Source organism: Populus nigra, chromosome 4, assembly GCF_951802175.1.
Source record: "Populus nigra chromosome 4, ddPopNigr1.1, whole genome shotgun sequence".
NCBI lineage: Eukaryota > Viridiplantae > Streptophyta > Magnoliopsida > Malpighiales > Salicaceae > Populus > Populus nigra.
In genome coordinates this window covers 14,321,415-14,344,304 of record NC_084855.1, presented here as the reverse complement: position 1 = coordinate 14,344,304, position 22,890 = coordinate 14,321,415, and the positions used below count along the sequence as shown (strand labels likewise).

The 22,890-nt window shown below is 35.2% G+C and overlaps 4 protein-coding genes across 7 annotated transcripts; 3 read left to right on the top strand and 1 right to left on the bottom strand.

Moving 5' to 3' along the window:
* The first annotated feature begins 814 nt into the window (after positions 1 to 814).
* LOC133691382 (pentatricopeptide repeat-containing protein At4g01570-like) lies at positions 815 to 4,722 on the top strand. Of its 2 annotated transcripts, XM_062111860.1 has the most exons (3): positions 815 to 3,781; positions 3,878 to 3,997; positions 4,079 to 4,722. In XM_062111860.1, exon 1 carries the CDS (start codon positions 973 to 975, stop codon positions 3,433 to 3,435), a length of 2,463 nt encoding a protein of 820 aa, XP_061967844.1. In that variant the 5' UTR covers positions 815 to 972; the 3' UTR covers positions 3,436 to 3,781; positions 3,878 to 3,997; positions 4,079 to 4,722. The 2 variants fall into 2 exon arrangements, with proteins under 2 accessions (XP_061967844.1, XP_061967843.1); XM_062111859.1 differs by having other exon boundaries at positions 3,878 to 4,722.
* Positions 4,723 to 5,639: 917 nt separating this feature from the next.
* Positions 5,640 to 9,809, top strand: LOC133692737 (probable inactive purple acid phosphatase 29). Of its 2 annotated transcripts, XR_009841986.1 has the most exons (5): positions 5,640 to 6,188; positions 6,450 to 6,844; positions 7,042 to 7,492; positions 8,204 to 8,391; positions 9,513 to 9,809. XR_009841986.1 is itself a non-coding variant. In XM_062113869.1 (4 exons), the coding sequence occupies exons 1-4, from the start codon at positions 5,894 to 5,896 to the stop codon at positions 9,548 to 9,550; spliced, it is 1,179 nt and encodes a 392-aa protein (XP_061969853.1). In that variant the 5' UTR covers positions 5,648 to 5,893; the 3' UTR covers positions 9,551 to 9,809. The 2 variants fall into 2 exon arrangements, 1 of the variants encoding a protein (XP_061969853.1); XM_062113869.1 differs by lacking the exon at positions 8,204 to 8,391 and having other exon boundaries at positions 5,648 to 6,188.
* Positions 9,810 to 11,042: 1,233 nt separating this feature from the next.
* Positions 11,043 to 14,782, top strand: LOC133691482 (pentatricopeptide repeat-containing protein At4g01570-like). Of its 2 annotated transcripts, XM_062112004.1 has the most exons (3): positions 11,043 to 13,994; positions 14,091 to 14,210; positions 14,291 to 14,782. In XM_062112004.1, the coding sequence occupies exon 1, from the start codon at positions 11,193 to 11,195 to the stop codon at positions 13,653 to 13,655; it is 2,463 nt and encodes an 820-aa protein (XP_061967988.1). In that variant the 5' UTR covers positions 11,043 to 11,192; the 3' UTR covers positions 13,656 to 13,994; positions 14,091 to 14,210; positions 14,291 to 14,782. The 2 variants fall into 2 exon arrangements, with proteins under 2 accessions (XP_061967988.1, XP_061967987.1); XM_062112003.1 differs by having other exon boundaries at positions 14,091 to 14,782.
* A 2,529-nt stretch (positions 14,783 to 17,311) lies between these two features.
* On the bottom strand, positions 17,312 to 18,068 carry LOC133691516 (uncharacterized). Its single transcript, XM_062112055.1, has one exon. The coding sequence runs from the start codon at positions 17,866 to 17,868 to the stop codon at positions 17,479 to 17,481; it is 390 nt and encodes a 129-aa protein (XP_061968039.1). The 5' UTR covers positions 17,869 to 18,068; the 3' UTR covers positions 17,312 to 17,478.
* Between the last annotated feature and the right edge of the window lie 4,822 nt (positions 18,069 to 22,890).

The following is a 22,890-nucleotide window of genomic DNA, read 5'->3' as shown; positions in this document are numbered from 1 at the left end:
TTTGTGTCGGAATTGATTTCAATTCTTCAATTTCACCTGAATCTCACGGTTGGAAAGAAATCTAATCAAAAGAATTGAGTTCACATATTTTAATTTTTTTACAGAATTATCTGTTTGAAATCATGGCTAAAAAAATAAATTAGTATCATTAATATTATTATTATCATCATTATCAATATTAATATTATTATTATTATTATTAATACCATTATTACAAATATTATAACCATAATAATAATGAGGAGAAGAAGAATAATAATGATAAAAATACTAATAATAGTAGTAGTAGTGATAATAATAATAGTAATAATAACAATAATAATGATAATAATTATAAAAATAATAATGATATCAATAAAATTGTTATTATTATTATTAATAATGATAATGTTAGCAACAACAACGATGATGATAATGATGATATTAATTATATTATTATTAATAATACTTTTAATGATTATTTTTGATGTTGTTATTTTTTAAAAATTTTGTGTATAGTTTATTTTATTATTTTATATTTAATTAATTAAAAATTAAATTTTATGCCTTTTTTTAGATTGAATGTGACAACTCTAATTGACTCGCATATTTAAAAAAAATTAACATATTTTTTTTAAAAAATTATAATTTTTTTTATTTTTATTAAGTTATTTCAATTATATAATTTGTACAGCGTGTTTAACAAAATATCTCTTGTTAACTTAACTTTACTCAGCCTTGTTACAATCTTATCGTAACTAATTTTTTATATCATTATTTTATCCCATTTAAATGCCTGAATATTTTTTTTTTTGTTTTTAAATAATGCAGCCTCGCGGTAAAACCAGGCACCGAGGCTAGTTCTATCACTAAAGATTTCATTCCAAACATTAGAATTCTTTAATGAAATGAAATCAAATAAAATTTATTACTTGGGAATCAATTCAACTTCACAGCCTTTTAATCCTTTCAAACAAGAATCAGGTGGCAGCAATGTCAAGATGCAGAACAACAACCAGACAACTAAGACATTCATGTTTTGGATTCCCAAAGGAAACCCCGAAACCAAACACATTACACCACGCAAGAACCCCTCTATCAACATCTTCATCGTCATCGTACCAAATGGGAAACATACTCCTGGTGGCTTATCTAACCAAGACCCTCTCCGAGTCCGGCACTCGTAGTCTGGACCCAGATTCAATTCCTCTATCAGAATCTCTGGTTCTCCAAATCCTACGGAGGAACTCTCTTGACAGCTCTAAGAAAATGGAATTTTTCAAATGGTGTTCTGTCCGGCATATTTACAAACACTCGGTGAGCACATACTCTCAAATGTTTTCCACTTTGTGCCGTTCTGGGTACCTTGAAGAAGTTCCTGATTTGCTGAATTCAATGAAGAATGATGGTGTTGTTGTTGGGTCTGAGACTTTTAAGTTGTTGCTTGATGCATTTATTCGATCTGGGAAGTTTGACTCTGCACTTGACATTCTTGATCACATGGAGGAATTAGGATCTAACCCGAACCCCCATATGTATGATTCTATTATCGTTGCACTTGCTAAGAAAAACCAGGTGGGTTTAGCATTGTCTATAATGTTTAAGCTTCTAGAAGCTTCTAATGGTAATGAAGAGAATGCTGTTGGTGTTTCACTTCCGGGCTCCGTAGCATGCAACGCTTTGCTGGTTGCGCTTCGAAATGGAGAAATGAAAGTAGAATTCAAAACTGTTTTTGCTAAATTGAGGGGAAAAGGGGGGTTCGAGTTGAATACATGGGGTTATAACATCTGCATTCATGCATTTGGTTGCTGGGGTGATCTGACTACTTCTTTGAGGCTTTTTAAAGAGATGAAGGAAAAGAGTTTGGCTTCTGGGTCATTGGATCCTGATTTGTGCACCTATAATAGCCTGATTCATGTTCTATGCTTGGCTGGGAAGGTGAAGGACGCAGTGATTGTGTATGAGGAATTAAAGGTGTCTGGTCATGAGCCCGATGCCTTTACTTATCGAATACTTATACAAGGGTGCTGTAAATCTTATCAAATGGAAGATGCAACAAAGATTTTTAGTGAAATGCAGTACAATGGGTTCCTTCCAGATACCGTAGTGTACAATTCTCTTTTAGATGGGATGTTCAAGGCAAGGAAAGTTATGGAAGCATGCCAGTTGTTCGAGAAGATGGTTCAGGATGGAGTAAGGGCCTCATGTTGGACGTACAGTATTCTGATTGATGGGTTGTGCAAGAATGGCAGGGCTGAAGCTGGTTACAATTTATTTTGTGGTTTGAAGAAGAAGGGTCAATTTGTGGATGCTGTTACCTACAGCATTGTTGTGTTGCTACTTTGTAGGAAAGGTCATCTTGAGGAGGCACTGCACTTGGTGGAAGAAATGGAGGAAAGAGGCTTTGTTGTTGACCTAATCACTATAACATCGCTCTTGATTGCATTTCATAAACAAGGTAGGTGGGATTGCACAGAGAGGTTGATGAAGCACATAAGGGATGTTAATCTATTACCAAATGTTCTCAAATGGAGGGCTGATATGGAGGCTTCATTGAAAAATCCACCAAGAAGTAGAGAGGATTATACTCCCATGTTTCCATCTACTGGTGGCCTCCAGGAAATTATGAGTTCAATAAGTTCCCCTAAGTCAAGGTCAGATGATGGTGCGACTGAGGATGAGAAGAGTTCGTCTGCTGACACTGATCAGTGGTCATCATCTCCATACATGGATCATTTGGCCAATCAAGCGAAATCCACTGACCTTTCTTCTCAGCTATTTTCGCTGGCTAGGGGCCAGAGAGTTCAAGCTAAAGGGGCAGGCTCTTTTGATATTGATATGGTGAATACGTTCTTGTCTATATTTTTGGCCAAGGGAAAGCTGAGCTTAGCCTGCAAGTTGTTTGAGATATTCACTGATATGGGCGTGGACCCTGTGAGTTACACTTACAATTCTATCATGAGTTCTTTTGTGAAGAAGGGTTATTTCAATAGGGCATGGGATGTTTTTAATGAAATGGGTGAAAAGGTTTGCCCACCAGACATTGCAACATACAATTTGGTGATTCAAGGGTTGGGGAAAATGGGGAGAGCAGATCTAGCCAGCTCCGTTCTAGATAAGCTAATGAAGCAAGGTGGTTACCTTGACATTGTTATGTATAACACCCTGATTGATGCACTGGGAAAGGCTGGTAGGATTGATGAAGCTAACAATCTTTTCGAACAGATGAAGATTAGTGGATTAAATCCTGATGTGGTCACTTATAATATTATGATTGAAGTTCATAGCAAGACAGGACGGTTGAAAGACGCATATAAATTCTTAAAAATGATGTTGGACGCCGGCTGCTTGCCAAACCATGTCACAGACACGACTTTGGACTTTCTAGCAAAAGAGATTGAAAAACTAAGGTACCAAAAGGCATCAATTATTCGCCAAAAAGATGATTCTCCTTGAAACAAATTTTTCCTCACGAGAATTGTTCAAGGATCACAAGAATTAGTTGTGCTGGCAAGTGAATAATTCTCTCAAGAACTCCTTCCAGATAATCTTGAAGCGAGCATTTGTGCCATACCTGGGTTGAATCAGGCTCCATCTAGAGCCATAAACTAGTTGTTCAAGTCAATGTCTCGCCACTCTGTTGCTGTTATTGACCAGCAGAATGTAGAATGCAGAATGGAACAGACTGGAACGCCAGATTGGAATTAATAGCCATCTCTACAACGAAAATCGCACTGACAAATCTTCCAGTTAAGCATGTAATGCACCGAACAAGTCGCTCTACAATGCTGAAGAGACAGAGGTACTTAAAAATGTTTAGTTGGGTCATGGGTTTTCATTGCCTCTTGTTTCTCGGTTACTTGAGTGACTTGATCTCTTATTTTGTGCCAACTTCCAGAGAGACTGCCCACCATGCACGGTAGCAAGATCCAAGTAGCAATAAAACTAGAAGAGCCAATACCAGACACCTACACATATGGAAAATTGACCAATCCTTCAAGAGATTTACTAGATAAGAGTACTACTCGCGATTATCCGTTGAGTTAGCCTTAATAGATCGGAGATCCCTGGAACTTATTGCTCTCTACTCTTCTTTCAGTGGTCTCTGCATAACGTACTCGAAAAAATCATCAGGAAAGAGCATATGAAGCATGGACCGGCAGCATACATCCTAAATCTCCGACTCTGAATGGTGAAGCCAGTAGGTAATGTACCAAGCATACATCCTAAATCATCAGGAAAGAGTTGAAGGCTCGCCAATGCTAGCAGCTCGGTAGTGTTGTTAATGTAGATGGCCTTGTACTTTGAGGCTTATCCGGCCGAAAGTAGCCTGCTCCTTCACGGTGGTTGTGGGTAGATGGCCTGCGTTGGACCCAGTTAGAGAACTTGGATCTAATTACAGGTCCGTGAATATCTCAGAATGAAAAAGAAAAAGAAGCCAGAGGGTTCAAGGTCCTGTGACATTGTCAACGCAGCGGATTTTTTATTTTCAATCTCCACATCAAAGCTGTTGTATCAATAATGGCTGTGTTAACAATGATAGCTTGATGTTTTTCTTCCTGTTGGACTTTGCCGGTTAATATTATTTTTGTGTTTGGTCCATGAGCCTCGTTACATGTGCAACCAAATCACATGTCAAGATCCGTTTCGGCGACGACAACTAGTATCCTGTTTTGGAATGTTTCGGTGATTGTGTTTTTATTTATAAATATATTAAAGTAATTTTATTTTTATTTTTTAAAATTTATTCTTATATTAGTACATTAAAATAATATAAAAATTAATTTTAAATAAAATTTAAATTTTAAACAAATGATATTTTTCTCGTTGAAACTAATATTTTAAAAAAATTATTAGATATTGAAGCAATTTACTGTTTTTAAAGAGGATTTAACATGTATTTTATATTGTAGTTTAAATTATTTTTTAAAAATATTTTTTATTTAAAAATATATTAAAATAATATTTTTTTTATTTTTTTATTTTTAATATTAACATATTAAATTTTGAAGTGAAATCCAAAAATAAAAATTACAGAATTTCTAAACATTCATTTAAAGTTAAAAAAGAGCATCACATTGCTGTAGACAAACATAAAAAGATTAATTCGTCGTAAATAAATAAAGGGCTAATTACAATATTAGTACATTATCTTTTCCTCTTATTTTTAATTTAGAATATGAAATTTAATATTTTTTATTTAAATACATCGATTTTTTTAAAATTTCCAAATAAGTGTTTCAGTGTATCTTTCATTAATTTTTCTATTATTTGATAACACATCATTTAACTTTAAAGGATATAGCAATTATTTTTTAAAATATTTTTTATTTAAAAATATATTAAAATATTAAAATGTTAAAAAATATTAATTTTTTTAATTTTTATTAAATTACTTTTGAAATACAAAAAAAAAGGCTCTAAATCACTACTTATACTCTACGTTTTATTTTATTTTAATAAAATACATGAAATTTTTTTTTATTCATCATGTTTTTAATGTTTCAATCAAATACTTTTTTTGAGTTGATCGTAGAGTTCACAAAATTAAGATCTAAATAAAATAATATTTGAGTAAAAGAGCTAGAACATAAAACAGTCCCTGTCCTCCACCTCGCGTTGCCCAAAAATCCTGTTTGATTCTAACACAAATATTTTTATAGAAAAAAAGACACCCTTCAATGACCACGCAACAAGGAAAGGAATATCCATTTGGGCACTATTAAATATTTAATCTGATTTTATTAAGAAGATGATCAGTATGTGAAGCTTTCTTTGTCTTGAATGTGATTTTGACTTGCACACTTTAGCTCTAGGCTACATGCCAAACTAGGACTAGACTCACTCTCCCTATATCTAGCTGTAAGACAATGCTGAAGGCATCGGGTTTGCTGATTTTAAGTAGGTAACAACGATGGCGAAGAAGAACACACCAAGAATTTCACCCTCCCACTTTTTGGGGGTTGTGGTTTTTTCTCTCTGCTTCTTCGTTCCAAAATCTGTGTTGGGTGTGAAAAAAGAGCTGCGATTTAGAAAAAATGGAGAGTTCAAGATACTGCAAGTGGCAGATATGCACTTTGCGGATGGCAAGACCACGTCTTGCCTCGATGTGTTCCCAAATCAGATGCCTACTTGCTCTGACCTCAACACCACTGCCTTTGTTGAGCGCATGATTCAAGCAGAGAAGCCCGATTTTATTGTTTTCACTGGTACCCCTTATACTCTTATTTACCCTTTCCTTTTCTAATTCCTAGTTATGTTCTTGGTTCTGATATTTTTTTGTTGGTCTATATATGATTGTTATTCTGAAATTTGGATATAAACAACAAAACCCAGTTGTTAATTTGTTTACCGAAGCATGTTTCCTAATTTGGTAACAGTATATATGGCATGTAGTGGGTAAGCTCTAACAAGTATGCTCCTTTCACAATCTGAGCTAATGGAAGTATTATTGGCACTTTGGGAAATAGGGGATAACATCTTTGGCTTTGATGCCACGGATGCTGCAAAATCACTGAGTGCTGCATTTCAGCCTGCAATTGCATCAAACATCCCGTGGGCTGCTATTTTGGGGAACCATGACCAAGAATCCACTTTGTCAAGGGAAGGGGTAATGAAACATATTGTTGGCCTTAAGAATACTCTCTCTCAAGTCAATCCTGCGGAGGTACACATCATTGATGGTTTTGGGAACTATAACCTGGAGATTGGCGGGGTTAAAGGTTCACTATTTGAAAATAAATCAGCTCTTAATCTTTATTTCCTTGATAGCGGAGACTACTCCACAGTCCCGGCAATCCCTGGCTATGGTTGGATAAAACCCTCGCAGCAGTTTTGGTTCCAACGCACCTCTGCGAAGCTTCGGGTAATAACACCACTCTTTTATACGGTTGAAGTAATTAGTAGGTCACTGTATGATTTACTTCCATCATTTATCAGTAAAAAGAATCACTAGTTTGTCTGCATACAAGTAGAATCTACATTATGCATAGTCTTAACTTCTAAAAGGTGCATTAGCTTAATTATTAGCTGTTGAATTCCCATTTTTCCCTTTCCATTCAGAGAGCATACACGAGACAGCCAGAGGCTCAGAAAGGACCTGCACCTGGGCTGGTGTACTTTCACATCCCATTGCCTGAGTTTGCAAGTTTTGATTCATCAAACTTCACAGGAGTGAGACAAGAAGGCATTAGCTCTGCTTCAGTGAACTCGGGCTTCTTCACAACCATGGTAGAAGCTGGGGATGTGAAAGGTGTTTTCACCGGACATGATCATCTCAATGACTTCTGTGGTGAGCTTACTGGTATACAACTTTGTTATGCTGGGGGTTTTGGATACCATGCCTATGGGAAGGCAGGTTGGTCAAGGAGGGCGAGGGTGGTGTTGGCATCTTTGGAAAAGACAGAGCAAGGAGGTTGGGGAGCTGTCAAGTCTATCAAAACATGGAAGCGCCTTGATGATGAACACCTTACCACTTTAGATGGTCAGGTCCTTTGGAGCAAGAGTCATGCAGGTAAGTGCTTGCTGAACAACCCTTAATTAGTCATCTGTACATGTTTTAAACTTTACTAGGCATACAATGGATAGTATCTCTTAAGCACATCCATGCGGAGCATGTCACCAAGAACTGGTAGGACCTGCAAAATTGAAGATTTCTTCTTTGTATATTGGCATATCGGTGCCTTGTGCTTTCTTGCATGTGTTCTGGCAAAGAATTGAAACCATTTAAATTACTTAAGATCAATGACCTGTACTGCTGGCTGATACTAATTTGCGTTCATCTTTTTATCAAAATGTTCTTTGTTCACTTGCCATTTCCAATTGATATTAAGTTTCATTTTTCTCATCCTTGAATTACTGTATGGCATTGTGTAGTTAATTGTCACAACCATGATCTTCTTGCCCATGACTTTAGACAATTTAGCATATGAAAGGCTGTGTAGTTAAATATCAAGGACTGTAATCTACAACCCATAAATATAGAAAATTTAGCATATGGATGGATGCACGAAGCTCATTGAAAGTTTAGGCTGCTATTACTTGTGCACATTACCTAATCCATTCCCTGTTAATAAGAAGCTTAAAATCCTGATGATTCTTCATAGAAATATGATAGAGAAAATGTACCTATTGGATAGAATGACTTATTCAATTGTCAGAACCATTGTCTACTAACACTAAGAGTTAAGACCAAATTATTTTTGTTGTCATTCTTTTGTTACAGATGCTTCGTATTTAAGCAACAAAGCACATAAGACATTGGAAATGCGTGCAGTGCTAGGTTGTTCACTTTTGCTTTATGCTGCAAAAAATCATGCTTGATTTTCTCTCTGCCCCGTTCACTTGATTATGAAAAGATATATCCCAGGAACACGGTTTCCCCTGCTCTATCTCATTTCATACCAAAGTGAGGCACGTGTTCTCCTCTTTACATCTCTTGCCATGTGTTTCTCTGATGTCAGTAACTGTTGTTAGAGAAAATTAGGAGAGAAGGTAGGAAGGGAACTCTAACTTATATTACATTACTCTCAAATGAGAGGAAGTCCCTATGGACTTGGACTTGTATTACAATACACTCAACACATATATTTATACTAGTGTGTGGATAATTCTAGATACTTAATAGGATAACAGTATCATTAGTACTTATATGTGCTCGTTGAAGAAGTAAAAGGACACTTGATGTAGACTTCAAAATTAATTCCAACACCCCCTTAATTTTAAAAATCTCACAATCCTTGAAATTAAAAAATGTGTTGCCGATGCATGCAAACTTTCTTATTCTTGTTACCATTTCCCTTGGCACACAATCATTGCCTTGTTGTAGCTACTGTCTCATTATAGTTGGTTAGAAGACTACTTTGCTGCCATAATTTCCTTTTTCTTACATCTTCATCGCGAGCATCTCTTCATTCTCTTTGCTTTAGCAATTGTATTTGTCTTAACATGGCTACTCTTAGTCATTTGTCTCCTCTTGTCATTATTGCCACATTTCATTAGTCAAACATCTCTCTTTCAAGATTTGGTTTTTCAAGTGACCTTCGTATTTGGCCAACTCTTCATCAGATTGCTGCCTTCTATCACGGCTCCTTGTCCATTTTCCATCTCTTTTAGTTAGAGCTCTCTCTTCTTTTCTTCATATGGGGTCTCTCTTGTACCACCTCATCTCTTATATAAGAACCTGTCAACCTTCACCTAGCCTTTCTTGGCCTCTTCTGTGTTTCTTTTGATACAAAGTTCTAATTCTCTCGTTGGGCTCCATAGATTCTATTATATTACTCTTAAATGAGAATAAGTCTTTATGGACGTGGATTACAATATTCTCAACACTTACATTTATACTAGTCTATGGATAATTCTAGATGCTTGATAGGATAACCATATCATTAATACTTATTCTTGCACCTATAGGAATTAAAAGGACACATTGGAATTAATTCGCAAATGTTTTGTTGGTCAGGAGGCGATGCATTCCTGTTTTCTGTTTCATGCCATCCCTTGTTTGTTTACTCCTTTTCATTTCCTTTGAACAGGAGTCCGTAGAAAGAAACAGGTTGGCAGCCCTGAGTAACGAGCACATGAGATGGCTTGACACCGAGGAAGTAAGAAGCGGAAATGTTTCACATATTTGTAACCTTATTCATCGATTTTGATATACGTGTCCTCGAAATAGTATAATTTGGTAATGTATCTAAAAATAGTATAATTTGGTAATGTATCTATAAAACACGAAATTTAAAGTTGTTGCTAATGTAAAACACAACATTTCAAAAAAAAAATTATTAAATGAGTTGGCATAAATTACAATAAAAAAAGGGACTTTGAAGGCATATTCAATCTCTAATTACAATAATATTTGTATACAAGATGAATGATGAATTCAATGATATATATAAAAAAAAATTAATGGTGACTAGAGTGTTTCTTATAATGAACGATTACAATTACAAGAAAAAGATAGATCCAACACCAAGAAATGTCGTGTCTTATATTTGATCTTTAAAAACAAAATTATGCATGCTTGCTGAATCTGGGAATCGAAGTCATTGACCTTTTGAATTATCTCTTAACTACTGTTGAATTTTTCCTACACCGATGGATTGAAAACGACATTGAAGGAATTGCAGTGGGGATGACCGAAACTCTGTCAAATGTCATCCTACTCAAACTCTGGTTGAACCACAGTATGTTTCGAAACTAGATGTCCAACATTCAGTCCTTTTTATTGATATTCAGTCATAAATCATATGGAATGTATTAAAAATGCCGCAGAAAATACTGTGAATTCTGTGAAAATTGTTGCGGAGAAGGTGTCGAAGGACTAATGCCTTCGGTTGAGAAGCCACCTTAGTGAAACCTGCAACTGTATCATATGAGGGTGAAGCTCGATTATCTCTTGATTCTACAAAGAAAATGAGACAAGGAACTGTGCTGGGATGATCAAAAGACTTCCTGAAATCTTTGGAAAGCGCAGTGCTATCCACAGGCCATGAAGCTCATGTTTTCACATGAATAATGGCGCAAAGGGGCGAAGTCGAAAATAGGGCTAATAATAGTAGTAGTAGCCAGTAGGCTAATGATAATAATAGGAAGGACAAGAAGAATAATGATGATGATAAAATAGTAATATCAATAAAATTGCTGCTATTATTACTAATAACAATAATGTTAACAAGGATGATGATAATAATAATAATTATTATATTACTTATTATTAATAATAGTAATAATAATTTTGAATAATATATTTTATATTACTATTTTTTAAATTTTGTGTATGATTTATTTTATTATTTTATATTTAATTAATTAAAAATTAAATTTTATGACTATTTTAGATTGAGTGTGACAATTCTAATGAATTGACTCACATATTTAAAAAATTAACATATTTTTTTAAAAAATTATAATGCCTTCTATTTTTATTAAGTTATTTCAATTATATAATTTGTACAGCGTGTTTAACAAAATATCGTAACTAATTTTTTATATCATTATTTTATCCCATTTAAATGCCTGAATATTTTTTTTTTTGTTTTTAAATAATGCAGCCTCGCGGTAAAACCAGGCACCGAGGCTAGTTCTATCACTAAAGATTTCATTCCAAACATTAGAATTCTTTAATGAAATGAAATCAAATAAAATTTATTACTTGGGAATCAATTCAACTTCACAGCCTTTTAATCCTTTCAAACAAGAATCAGGTGGCAGCAATGTCAAGATGCAGAACAACAACCAGACAACTAAGACATTCATGTTTTGGATTCCCAAAGGAAACCCCGAAACCAAACACATTACACCACGCAAGAACCCCTCTATCAACATCTTCATCGTCATCGTACCAAATGGGAAACATACTCCTGGTGGCTTATCTAACCAAGACCCTCTCCGAGTCCGGCACTCGTAGTCTGGACCCAGATTCAATTCCTCTATCAGAATCTCTGGTTCTCCAAATCCTACGGAGGAACTCTCTTGACAGCTCTAAGAAAATGGAATTTTTCAAATGGTGTTCTGTCCGGCATATTTACAAACACTCGGTGAGCACATACTCTCAAATGTTTTCCACTTTGTGCCGTTCTGGGTACCTTGAAGAAGTTCCTGATTTGCTGAATTCAATGAAGAATGATGGTGTTGTTGTTGGGTCTGAGACTTTTAAGTTGTTGCTTGATGCATTTATTCGATCTGGGAAGTTTGACTCTGCACTTGACATTCTTGATCACATGGAGGAATTAGGATCTAACCCGAACCCCCATATGTATGATTCTATTATCGTTGCACTTGCTAAGAAAAACCAGGTGGGTTTAGCATTGTCTATAATGTTTAAGCTTCTAGAAGCTTCTAATGGTAATGAAGAGAATGCTGTTGGTGTTTCACTTCCGGGCTCCGTAGCATGCAACGCTTTGCTGGTTGCGCTTCGAAATGGAGAAATGAAAGTAGAATTCAAAACTGTTTTTGCTAAATTGAGGGGAAAAGGGGGGTTCGAGTTGAATACATGGGGTTATAACATCTGCATTCATGCATTTGGTTGCTGGGGTGATCTGACTACTTCTTTGAGGCTTTTTAAAGAGATGAAGGAAAAGAGTTTGGCTTCTGGGTCATTGGATCCTGATTTGTGCACCTATAATAGCCTGATTCATGTTCTATGCTTGGCTGGGAAGGTGAAGGACGCAGTGATTGTGTATGAGGAATTAAAGGTGTCTGGTCATGAGCCCGATGCCTTTACTTATCGAATACTTATACAAGGGTGCTGTAAATCTTATCAAATGGAAGATGCAACAAAGATTTTTAGTGAAATGCAGTACAATGGGTTCCTTCCAGATACCGTAGTGTACAATTCTCTTTTAGATGGGATGTTCAAGGCAAGGAAAGTTATGGAAGCATGCCAGTTGTTCGAGAAGATGGTTCAGGATGGAGTAAGGGCCTCATGTTGGACGTACAGTATTCTGATTGATGGGTTGTGCAAGAATGGCAGGGCTGAAGCTGGTTACAATTTATTTTGTGGTTTGAAGAAGAAGGGTCAATTTGTGGATGCTGTTACCTACAGCATTGTTGTGTTGCTACTTTGTAGGAAAGGTCATCTTGAGGAAGCACTGCACTTGGTGGAAGAAATGGAGGAAAGAGGCTTTGTTGTTGACCTAATCACTATAACATCGCTCTTGATTGCATTTCATAAACAAGGTAGGTGGGATTGCACAGAGAGGTTGATGAAGCACATAAGGGATGTTAATCTATTACCAAATGTTCTCAAATGGAGGGCAGATATGGAGGCTTCATTGAAAAATCCACCAAGAAGTAGAGAGGATTATACTCCCATGTTTCCATCTACTGGTGGCCTCCAGGAAATTATGAGTTCAATAAGTTCCCCTAAGTCAAGGTCAGATGATGGTGCGACTGAGGATGAGAAGAGTTCGTCTGCTGACACTGATCAGTGGTCATCATCTCCATACATGGATCATTTGGCCAATCAAGCGAAATCCACTGACCTTTCTTCTCAGCTATTTTCGCTGGCTAGGGGCCAGAGAGTTCAAGCTAAAGGGGCAGGCTCTTTTGATATTGATATGGTGAATACGTTCTTGTCTATATTTTTGGCCAAGGGAAAGCTGAGCTTAGCCTGCAAGTTGTTTGAGATATTCACTGATATGGGCGTGGACCCTGTGAGTTACACTTACAATTCTATCATGAGTGCTTTTGTGAAGAAGGGTTATTTCAATAGGGCATGGGATGTTTTTAATGAAATGGGTGAAAAGGTTTGCCCACCAGACATCGCAACATACAATTTGGTGATTCAAGGGTTGGGGAAAATGGGGAGAGCAGATCTAGCCAGCTCCGTTCTAGATAAGCTAATGAAGCAAGGTGGTTACCTTGACATTGTTATGTATAACACCCTGATTGATGCACTGGGAAAGGCTGGTAGGATTGATGAAGCTAACAATCTTTTTGAACAGATGAAGATTAGTGGATTAAATCCTGATGTGGTCACTTATAATATTATGATTGAAGTTCATAGCAAGACAGGTCGGTTGAAAGACGCATATAAATTCTTAAAAATGATGTTGGACGCCGGCTGCTTGCCAAACCATGTCACAGACACGACTTTGGACTTTCTAGCAAAAGAGATTGAAAAACTAAGGTACCAAAAGGCATCAATTATGCGCCAAAAAGATGATTCTCCTTGAAACAAATTTTTCCTCACGAGAATTGTTCAAGGATCACAAGAATTAGTTGTGCTGGCAAGTGAATAATTCTCTCAAGAACCCCTTCCATATAATCTTGAAGTGAGCATTTGTGTCATACCTGGGTTGAATCAGGCTCCATCTAGAGCCATAAACTAGTTGTTCAAGTCAATGTCTCGCCACTCTGTTGCTGTTATTGACCAGCAGCATGCAGAATGGAACAGACTGGAACGCCAGATTGGAATTAATAGCCATCTGTACAACGAAAATCGCACTGACAAATCTTCCAATTAAGCATGTAATGCACCGAACAAGTCGCTCTACAATGCTGAAGAGACAGAGGTACTTAAAAATATTTAGTTGGGTCATGGGTTTTCATTGCCCCTTGTTTCTCGGTTACTTTAGTGACTTGATCTCTTAATTTGTGCCAACTTTCAGAGAGACTGCCCACCATGCACGGTAGCAAGATCCAAGTAGCAATAAAACTAGAAGAGCCAATACCAGACACCTACACATATGGAAAATTGACCAATCCTTCAAGAGATTTACTAGATAAGAGTACTACTCGCGATTATCCGTTGAGTTAGCCTTAATAGATCGGAGATCCCCGGAACTTATTGCTCTCTCTCTTCTTTCAGTGGTCTCTGCATATCGTCATCGAAAAAATCATCAGGTAAGAGTCTATGAAGCATGGACCGGCAGCATACATCCTAAATCTCCGACTCTGAATGGTGAAGCCAGCGGGTAATGTACCAAGCATTGAGCAATATTGGATCGTATTGATCTTGATTTATCCCTTTAATGTCCTGGGCACCAGAGGGCAATATGTTTCTCTGTAATTAACTGTCGCTGATCCTTGTTGTCGTTTTGTTTGGGATCAAAATAGCAGAACTGACATTTTTGCATGCTTCATTTGGTAGATATGAGTTTACTATTGTTTATGCTGGAGAGTGAAAGAATTGGGAGTTTTTTGAATTGCCCCCTCAAATCACAATTGATAAGACCGATGTGATGGTAACAACAGATTGTTGTACACCCAAGATCTGTTTTACACATTCAACTTTTTTTTGTCAAATTGTTTCCTCAAGCTTCTGATAGTTTGTAATGAAGTTTTGATATTCTTCTTGCAAGTGGGGTGTTACTATAATCGACAATGTCCTTTGGGAGGCATGGAAAACTTGCTGGTAAATTATTGATGATGATTAATTAGAGGTGACTATGAAATATACTTTGCTTATCCATCCTTTCAGAAGTGGATGTGAAGACTGCTCGCACCATGAAAGCATTGGTACTGTGGCAATATCAACCTTTGGGATGTTGTGTGGCTATTGGGAAACATGACTGACTATCTGTGGCACAAGATGGCCTAATCACAGGCTAACAGTATTTCTTAAAAGTGCAAAGGGCAACTTGCATTTCCTAAGTTGCGAAGGTTAAGACTGATAGGCATGCTTTTATACTTCTCACCACAAATAAAAATAGGTCTGGAATAAATGAGAAGGAAAAAACCAAAATGCTTAGGCGTGCTTTGGAGCATAGTTATGAAACTGGGTTAATCCAGGATATAAATAACCTGTAGTCTTAGTTAGTGTTAGTTAGGTTTCAAATCATAAAAACTTGATGATGTAATTGGCCCAGTTGATCTTGAATGACTCACTGAATTAACTCAAAATCCCAGTAACCCAACATAACTTGAGTGAAATCCAACTTTTTTTATATATTTTTTTATTAAACCCTAAAAATAAAAAACTAATTTATAAATATATAGCCTCATATTTTTTTATAGCATACATACACTAGATTAGTTCTTAATTTTTGGATGTGAGATAACTATATATAGCTTACATTCACATGAATTATTTAGACGACCCACTGAATTAACTCAAAACCCTAGTGACCCAACATAACTCAAGTGAAATCCAATTTTTTTATATTTTTAATAAACCCTAAAAATAAAATAAAAAAACTAATTTATAAATACATAGCCTCACATTTTTTTTATGCATACATATATTAAATTGGTTCTTCATTTTTTTATATGAGATAACTATATATAACTTATATTCACATGAATTATTTCTTAACTTTTCTATGTTGGATAATTATATTATATTATTACATTTCATGTCTCATATTTTTTTTTAATAGCTTACGTCCACATAAATTCTCTTAACTTTACAATATAAAATAACTATATATAACCTATATATATAACCTCTATCCATATAAAATGTTTCTTAACTTTTTAAAATCAACATGAGTTGTTTCTTAACTTTTCGGTACAAGATAACTATATATATCCTATATTCATATGAATTATTTAACTTTTCATTTCAATATGAGATAACTATACTATATTTTTTTTATAGTAGAAATCCACATGAATTGTCATAACTTTTTGATATTGAATAATTATACTATACTTCATTCCTCACACTTTTTTATAGCTTACATCCACATATATTATTTTAAAAAAAAATTCATGTGAAATATTAAAACTTCAAACATAATTTTTATTTTATTTTTTCAGAATAACTTGGATCATCAACTTGGAACTTTACCACTTGGCAGGGTCAAACCCATGTTAAGTTTAATAACTATGCTTCTGTTAAGTTTAATAACTATGCTTCGGAGAAGCAATTATCAATTGTGCTAACTTGTAAATTTTAGTGATGTCGTTTTTTTGTCTGATTTCTACATATTTAAATGGAACATCTTGCACCCTGATGTTTGTTTGACAAAAACTAGGATATCCTTATGTAGTGTGTGCGTGTAACTGGCAATGCTTGGTCTGGTTCTATTGTCGTTTATTCTGAAACACTTCTTAGAAGCCAACTATTTTATGAATATACCTACTCCGAAATAATTGCAATGGAAAGAAGGGAATGGTGTGGAAAACTAAAAAACGGGGCACACAATAAAAAATGGTGTTGTGCAAAAATCCGTGAGCTTAAGATTTATAGTGAAGCTACTTCATATTGAAGTTTGCTCTTCAAATTTTCTGATCCTTTTCAACGCATGAAACAGTAAATGCAGAGACCATCGAGATGTAGCTCCAGTTAATACTGTGAGAATGATCAAAGATTTTTTTTTTAAAAAAAAAAACACCCATAAACTAGCAGTAGTATTTGGAATTGGAGTAGCTAGCAATTTTTATTGTAAGTCGATCTTTCTATACAAAAAGAGAGCTAGCATGATAGTCGATAAATCAGATAAATGTAAATTTGAAATGAACGTGGGCACATTACACAAATTTCTGAAAACACCTTTGAAGAAATTCTAATGCATCAAAGACAATTCTAGACTATCCTTTTCCATTTAAAATGTGGAGAGAGTGGTGCCATCCCTCCCCCACTGAAATACCTCCGCAAGGACCTTACATGTTTCTCTATATGAGCCTAATTTTCGATATTCGTGTACATACCAACTGAACTCTAAATGATATTGTTCCTTGTAAAGATCAACGAGCACAGCAAATAAAATAGGTTCTTACATACTAACAGAAGACAACCTCTCTGGAAAGAACAAAAGAGACCATCCAAAACGTAAATTACAATGAAACTTATGTTAAAAAAAAAAAACCAGAGGTTTCTGTTCCTCGAATACGATGCCCACATGCACCAAGATGACCAAGCCACATAGAACCATAGAAATTAATATCGGTAAAAAAGAATGGAACAATAATGATATTAACTCAAAGGAATATTTTTACACGCACACAAAATCTCGCACAAACCCTAATCATCTCAACCCCAGCACAACAACACAGATAATATATACAGGGAAAATAATCATAGAATCAAAGTCAAATTGTAAATCTGTCAGATTAAAAAAACCCAAACAAGAGAGAAAACCCAAGCAAGATAAGCCAGACAATATGAATCAAAAGAAGTGCCTGACCAGGAAGAGAAGAGCTCCCTCCACTCCCAGCCTCACAAGCCCCTAATTTATCAACACGAGTGCCACTGCACAAAGCGTCAGCGCACCCACACCAATAAGTAACGCCATCGACGCCACACACGGGGTCCGCACGGAAACAATTGACCGGACATGAAGCGGGTGCTTTTAATCCTGCGCATGCATCAACCTTACCATCCTCTCTTGTGACTTCTTGAATCAATATTCCAGCGCCAGTTTCCGATAGGGCGATCGGGAAGCAGAGACTACTCAATAAGAAAATTGTGATGCATGTGAAAATTGCTGAGAGTTTCGACATGGATTAAATTTTTGTTTAGGGTTTAGGATCAGTGGATCTAACCTAACTCTAAAATTGGGAAAATATTGAGACGGAGGCAAGGGGAAAACGGTTCTTGTTTTCGATAATTGAATTTTGAATGCAGAGAAAATTCGTCGTGGAAGGGAGGGGATCGGGCGACGCGATTCGATTGGTGAAACAGCACAAGGCCAAGGTGTAAAGCAATGGGAGAAAGCAAATACGCAAGCGTAGTGGGTAAATTGTATTGAAGCTCAGGCCCATCTCACTCCGATTCGTGGGCCGTAGAGGATCCAGGTTGAGTGTACTTAAGGTCTAGTCTTCTTATTCACATTTATTAATATTTGCCTCCAAATCTTCACACGTACGAAAGCAATAACGGAGGTTAAGGTCGCTAGGCATGGATGGTGTTTAGAGAATGTTTCATAGTGTGGTAGTGTTTCTTTTCAAATAATTTTTTATGTTGAAATGCATGTTAATGATATTTTTTTTATTTTTTAAAAATTATTTTTGATATAAACACATCAAAACGATCCAAAACATACAAACCATATTAAATTTTAGCCAAAAAAATTAAATTTTTTAAAAACACGGTTTGCACCGCGTTGCCAAACAATTTCTTAAAAATATCCTAGACTTATACGCGCTTCACCGCAAGTAGAATAATAATTTTCTTTATACAAAAAAAATGATGGTTAAAAAAATTGGTCGTCTAGACTTGTCTAGACGAATGGTCCACGCTTATTTTTGTTACCAACAGTAATAATTTGTTGGTCCATCCATAGTATAAAAATAATTAATAAAATTACTAGCAAATATAATATTATTAACGAGATACTTGTTAACAATAAGTTTTTATTAATAAATCCATCAATAAATTTTATACCAACAAAATAAAGTGTTTACATTGACAAAATATTTTATGAATATATATTTATTTTCTAGTTATGAACTAGAAGGAAGATGGGGGATGATGGGGCAGACATTAATATTTTATGGACTCAGAGTGTTTAGGCATAACACTCCCCTTCCTTGACAACATCCACACCATTACAGAAAGCGTCATTGCAATTATAAGTGTAGGTGACACCATCAGTCCCACAAACAAGACTAGAAAGGATGTCTTACCTGTTTATTTGGCTTGTAGGGTGTTTAATGGATCCGGGAATGTACATCGAGGCTTATAGCCTAGTGGCAGAGGCAAGGTTTCTTTACCTCTATCACCTGAGTTCGAGCCTCAGCATGCATGTCTGTCACCCCTGCGGTGTCTTACCTGCCTACATGGCTTGCAGGGTGTTCAGTGAGTCCGGGGATTAGTTGTGGTGCACGTAAGCTAGCCCGGACACCCCGGGATACCAAAAAAAAAACTAGAAAGGATGTATTTAGAGCGTGTTTGGTAACGCGGTTTTCAATTTTATTTGTTAAATTTTTTATGTTTTCTGATTGTTTTGATATGTTGATATCAAAAATAATTAAAAAAAATTAAAAAATATTTTATTTTAATAAATTTCTAAATATATCATAATCGCTATCAGAATCTCAAACAAATATTTAGTATCTCAAGAAATTCTTTCTAGGTTAGGGTGTTCACACCTGCGCGCATTCCATAACCTTGAGGCTGAACCATTGACGAGCAAAGATCGAAAAAGAAAAAGAAAAAAGACCATTACACATAAGGATGCAACTATCTTAGAGAGCAGTGCTGGAAGTGGGGTGTTGGATGGTGGGGAGATGGACGTATACTTTTATAGGGCAAGCGATGCCATGAAAAAGATGGAGTCCTTAGCTACACGCGAGTAGTGTAACTAAGAAGGGCAATGTGGTCTTTTGACGAAGTCATCTTCAACGAGACAGTTGCGGCGTCTTGTAACTATTCTAATAAGATCAAAACTCTTTTGAGGTTGATGATGGAAAATTTGTTTAAGAAATGGTAAATGTGTATATTTGAGGTTAGATATTTAAAAGTGAGATTCATTTATTTTTTTAGATTAAAATTTTGTTATAAGTTAATTTTTAATATAAGCTTTTTAACATAAATGTTAATATAATTTAAATAAATTATAGATAAATAAGAAACTAATCTTAAATAACTATTAATTGATATGTTTTGGTGAACACTCTAAAAAAAACTTTATTTAACAAAAAAAACAAATTTTTTTGATATTTTATTTATTTTAGATTCAAAGAATACCTAAACTTTTAAAAGAAAAAGTCTTATTGTTTTGTCTAATTTTCAAGTTCAAATTCTACATCTAGTTTAAATCCAAAAACCTAAACTTGACAGTGAAGGAATTATATCGGTTTTTTAGTTAAAATCATCTATAAAAAAAAAGGTAAAGAAGAGTGTTTTGGGTCTATAGAATTTTTTACATTCTTTTTCACCTAAATTTCTAGTTAGCTCCTTCATTAATTCTCAAGTTCCTATTTTGCTCTTCGTTAGCTCTTGATCTAGAGTATAAGTTCAGTCTTTGTAAAAAGATTTTTAAATTTATTTTTTTTGTTTGTTAGATTTTATTTAAAAAATTCATCTAAATAAAAAAAATTATTGATTATTAAGGTTAATTAGTTTCTATGCACCAAGTAAAAATTAATAAAGTCTTAAGAACACAATATTGATTGTTGACGATTACAACAATAAGCTTTAGATTGGTTACATGTTAAATTTATCAACAAATAAGTATATTTTATTGGTTTTGTTTTAAGTATATTTTTAATATATGTTTTAGGATACATGGTAGAGAAGATAGTCCAATCTTTTATGCATGATTTAAATTTTGTGCAGTATATATACTTGTATTTTGTTCATGTTGAACAATAGCTGGAGAGCCTTACTGCGTTTCTACCGTGGCTGCTCGAAAGGAATAATGCTGAGTCCCTGTATATATAGATATATTTTTATTGGTGTTTTTTGTAACAATTTTATATATTTTTATTGGTGTTTTTGTAACAATTTTATTTCTCTCATACAACGACGTCGTCCTTCATTTCTAATCAAATTCCACTATATCAACTACTATGTACAAAATTAAAGATGGATTTAAAGAGGGTTATTTAGAAATATCAAAAAAATATATTCCAATCAACTTTAATTAAGGGGCTAACCTATGATTTTCGAAAACAAAAAGGACTAACCTTCAAAATCATATAAACACAGCTCTTTGTGTGTAAGAACTTTTCTGTGTTTCATCTTTGCACGACAGAGTTGCTTGAATCATGACTGACGTGGCTTCTCAAAGGCATTATAATCTTTTGATACCTTTTCAATTTCAACACCATTCCTACCGTCGCCGCCTGCATCATTCGCAATACACTCTAGGGAAGCTTTTGACATACTCCTAATTATTCCAGACTGGAAATGGTAAAAAGAGACTGAATATATACTACTGTGGTTCAACTAGATGTTTGGGTAGGGTGACAGAATTTCCGTTATGATCTCCATTACCAAGCCTCCAATGATGCTTTTCGTTTTGAATCATAAACGTAAAAAGACGCCCCACATCAGTGACTAAGAAACAATCCAAAAACTCCATGAGTCTGGGATCGATCGATACAGTACTGCAGATTCTAATTGTTTTTGTCGTGCTGCAGCATAATTTATCTAGCTAGTTTTTAAGATCCAATTATAAGATGCTCGTTGCATTTCAATGAAGTTCATTACAGGATTCAAAGATGTAGTTGTGGTGTAATTATCAAACGTATATATTAACTCAAGATACAACCTGCTATATCACAATAAGGCAGACGATATTGCACTCAACAATATCATCACAATGCACCAGATACAGGTTGTTGGATATTAATTCTAGCTAGTAATCATATTTCCACAGACCGTTAAATATAACATCTTAATATTGATCGAAACCATGAACCTTTCCGTAAACATGATTATCCATTATTGTTTGTTGGGATTGCCTTCACTGTTAATTTATTGCTAAGAGGGAAGATCAGTAGGATATGATTCTGGGTGGATGAATAATAGACATGGAGATATTGGATGGGGAATAATTAGAGGAAGAAAAAAAGCAGGAAGCACATATATAGCTACGTCCGTGGTGAAGTGGAATGCACACTGCACAGTCAAGGAAGCCTGGCTAATATATATAGTGGCTGCTTTTCTGATATACGTTGATGGTGTAGATTCATCAAGCAAGGTGGTAGCTATTGTGGAGTGGCCCACTCCAAAGAATATTTATAATGTGAGGGGTTTTCATGACTTGACCTCTTTTTCTAGGTGATTTCAATCGCCATCTCAATTTTTTTTATCGCATACTTCACTGAGTGCTTCAAAAAGAAAAAAACTTTCTGGTAGATGGAGAAAGTTGCAGTCAGTTTCAGCTGGCGAAGTAGAAGATGATTAAAGCTGATTTAATCCTTGCCTTTCTTGATTTTGATAAATTATTCGAGGGTAAATGTAATTGTGATGCCTAGGGTATGGGATTGGAGGTGTCCTCAGCCAAGAGGGCGCCGCCCCATTATATGTTTTTTTACTAGAAACTGTCTTGAGCTTGGTGTCATTGTTTAGCAATTAATTAAAGCATTAAAATCAACTAATCATGATATCTTGAAGCACATCAATGATTAATAGAAGTTAACTAAGTTGCCTAAATCTGACAATGCCAGTAACGTGGCTGATGCACTAAGTAGGCGGCGTGTTACTCTTTTACCACCATGCACGCGACGGTTATGGAGTTTGATACAAATTTATTAGAAGATATACCCAGCAGGAGACCCTTTCTTTGAGCAAATTTATTATAAGGTGACTGCTAGCGGTAAGCCCAAGTGACTGTTATTTTTAATAGTTACTTACTTGTTTTATGGATTGTAGTTATATAATTTTGAGATGAGCGAGTAATGGGCTTGTTGGGTCAAAGGGTTTCTAAGGGATAAACTATTACTTATATACTAAAACGTTTGGGATTTTTATTGTACAATGTATAATTATTATTGTGCAAAATGTTGTTTTTTTCCGGTTTGGTCCTCAAAGTTTGCTTTTGAGTGATCAAGACCTATTTAAGGAGCAATTGA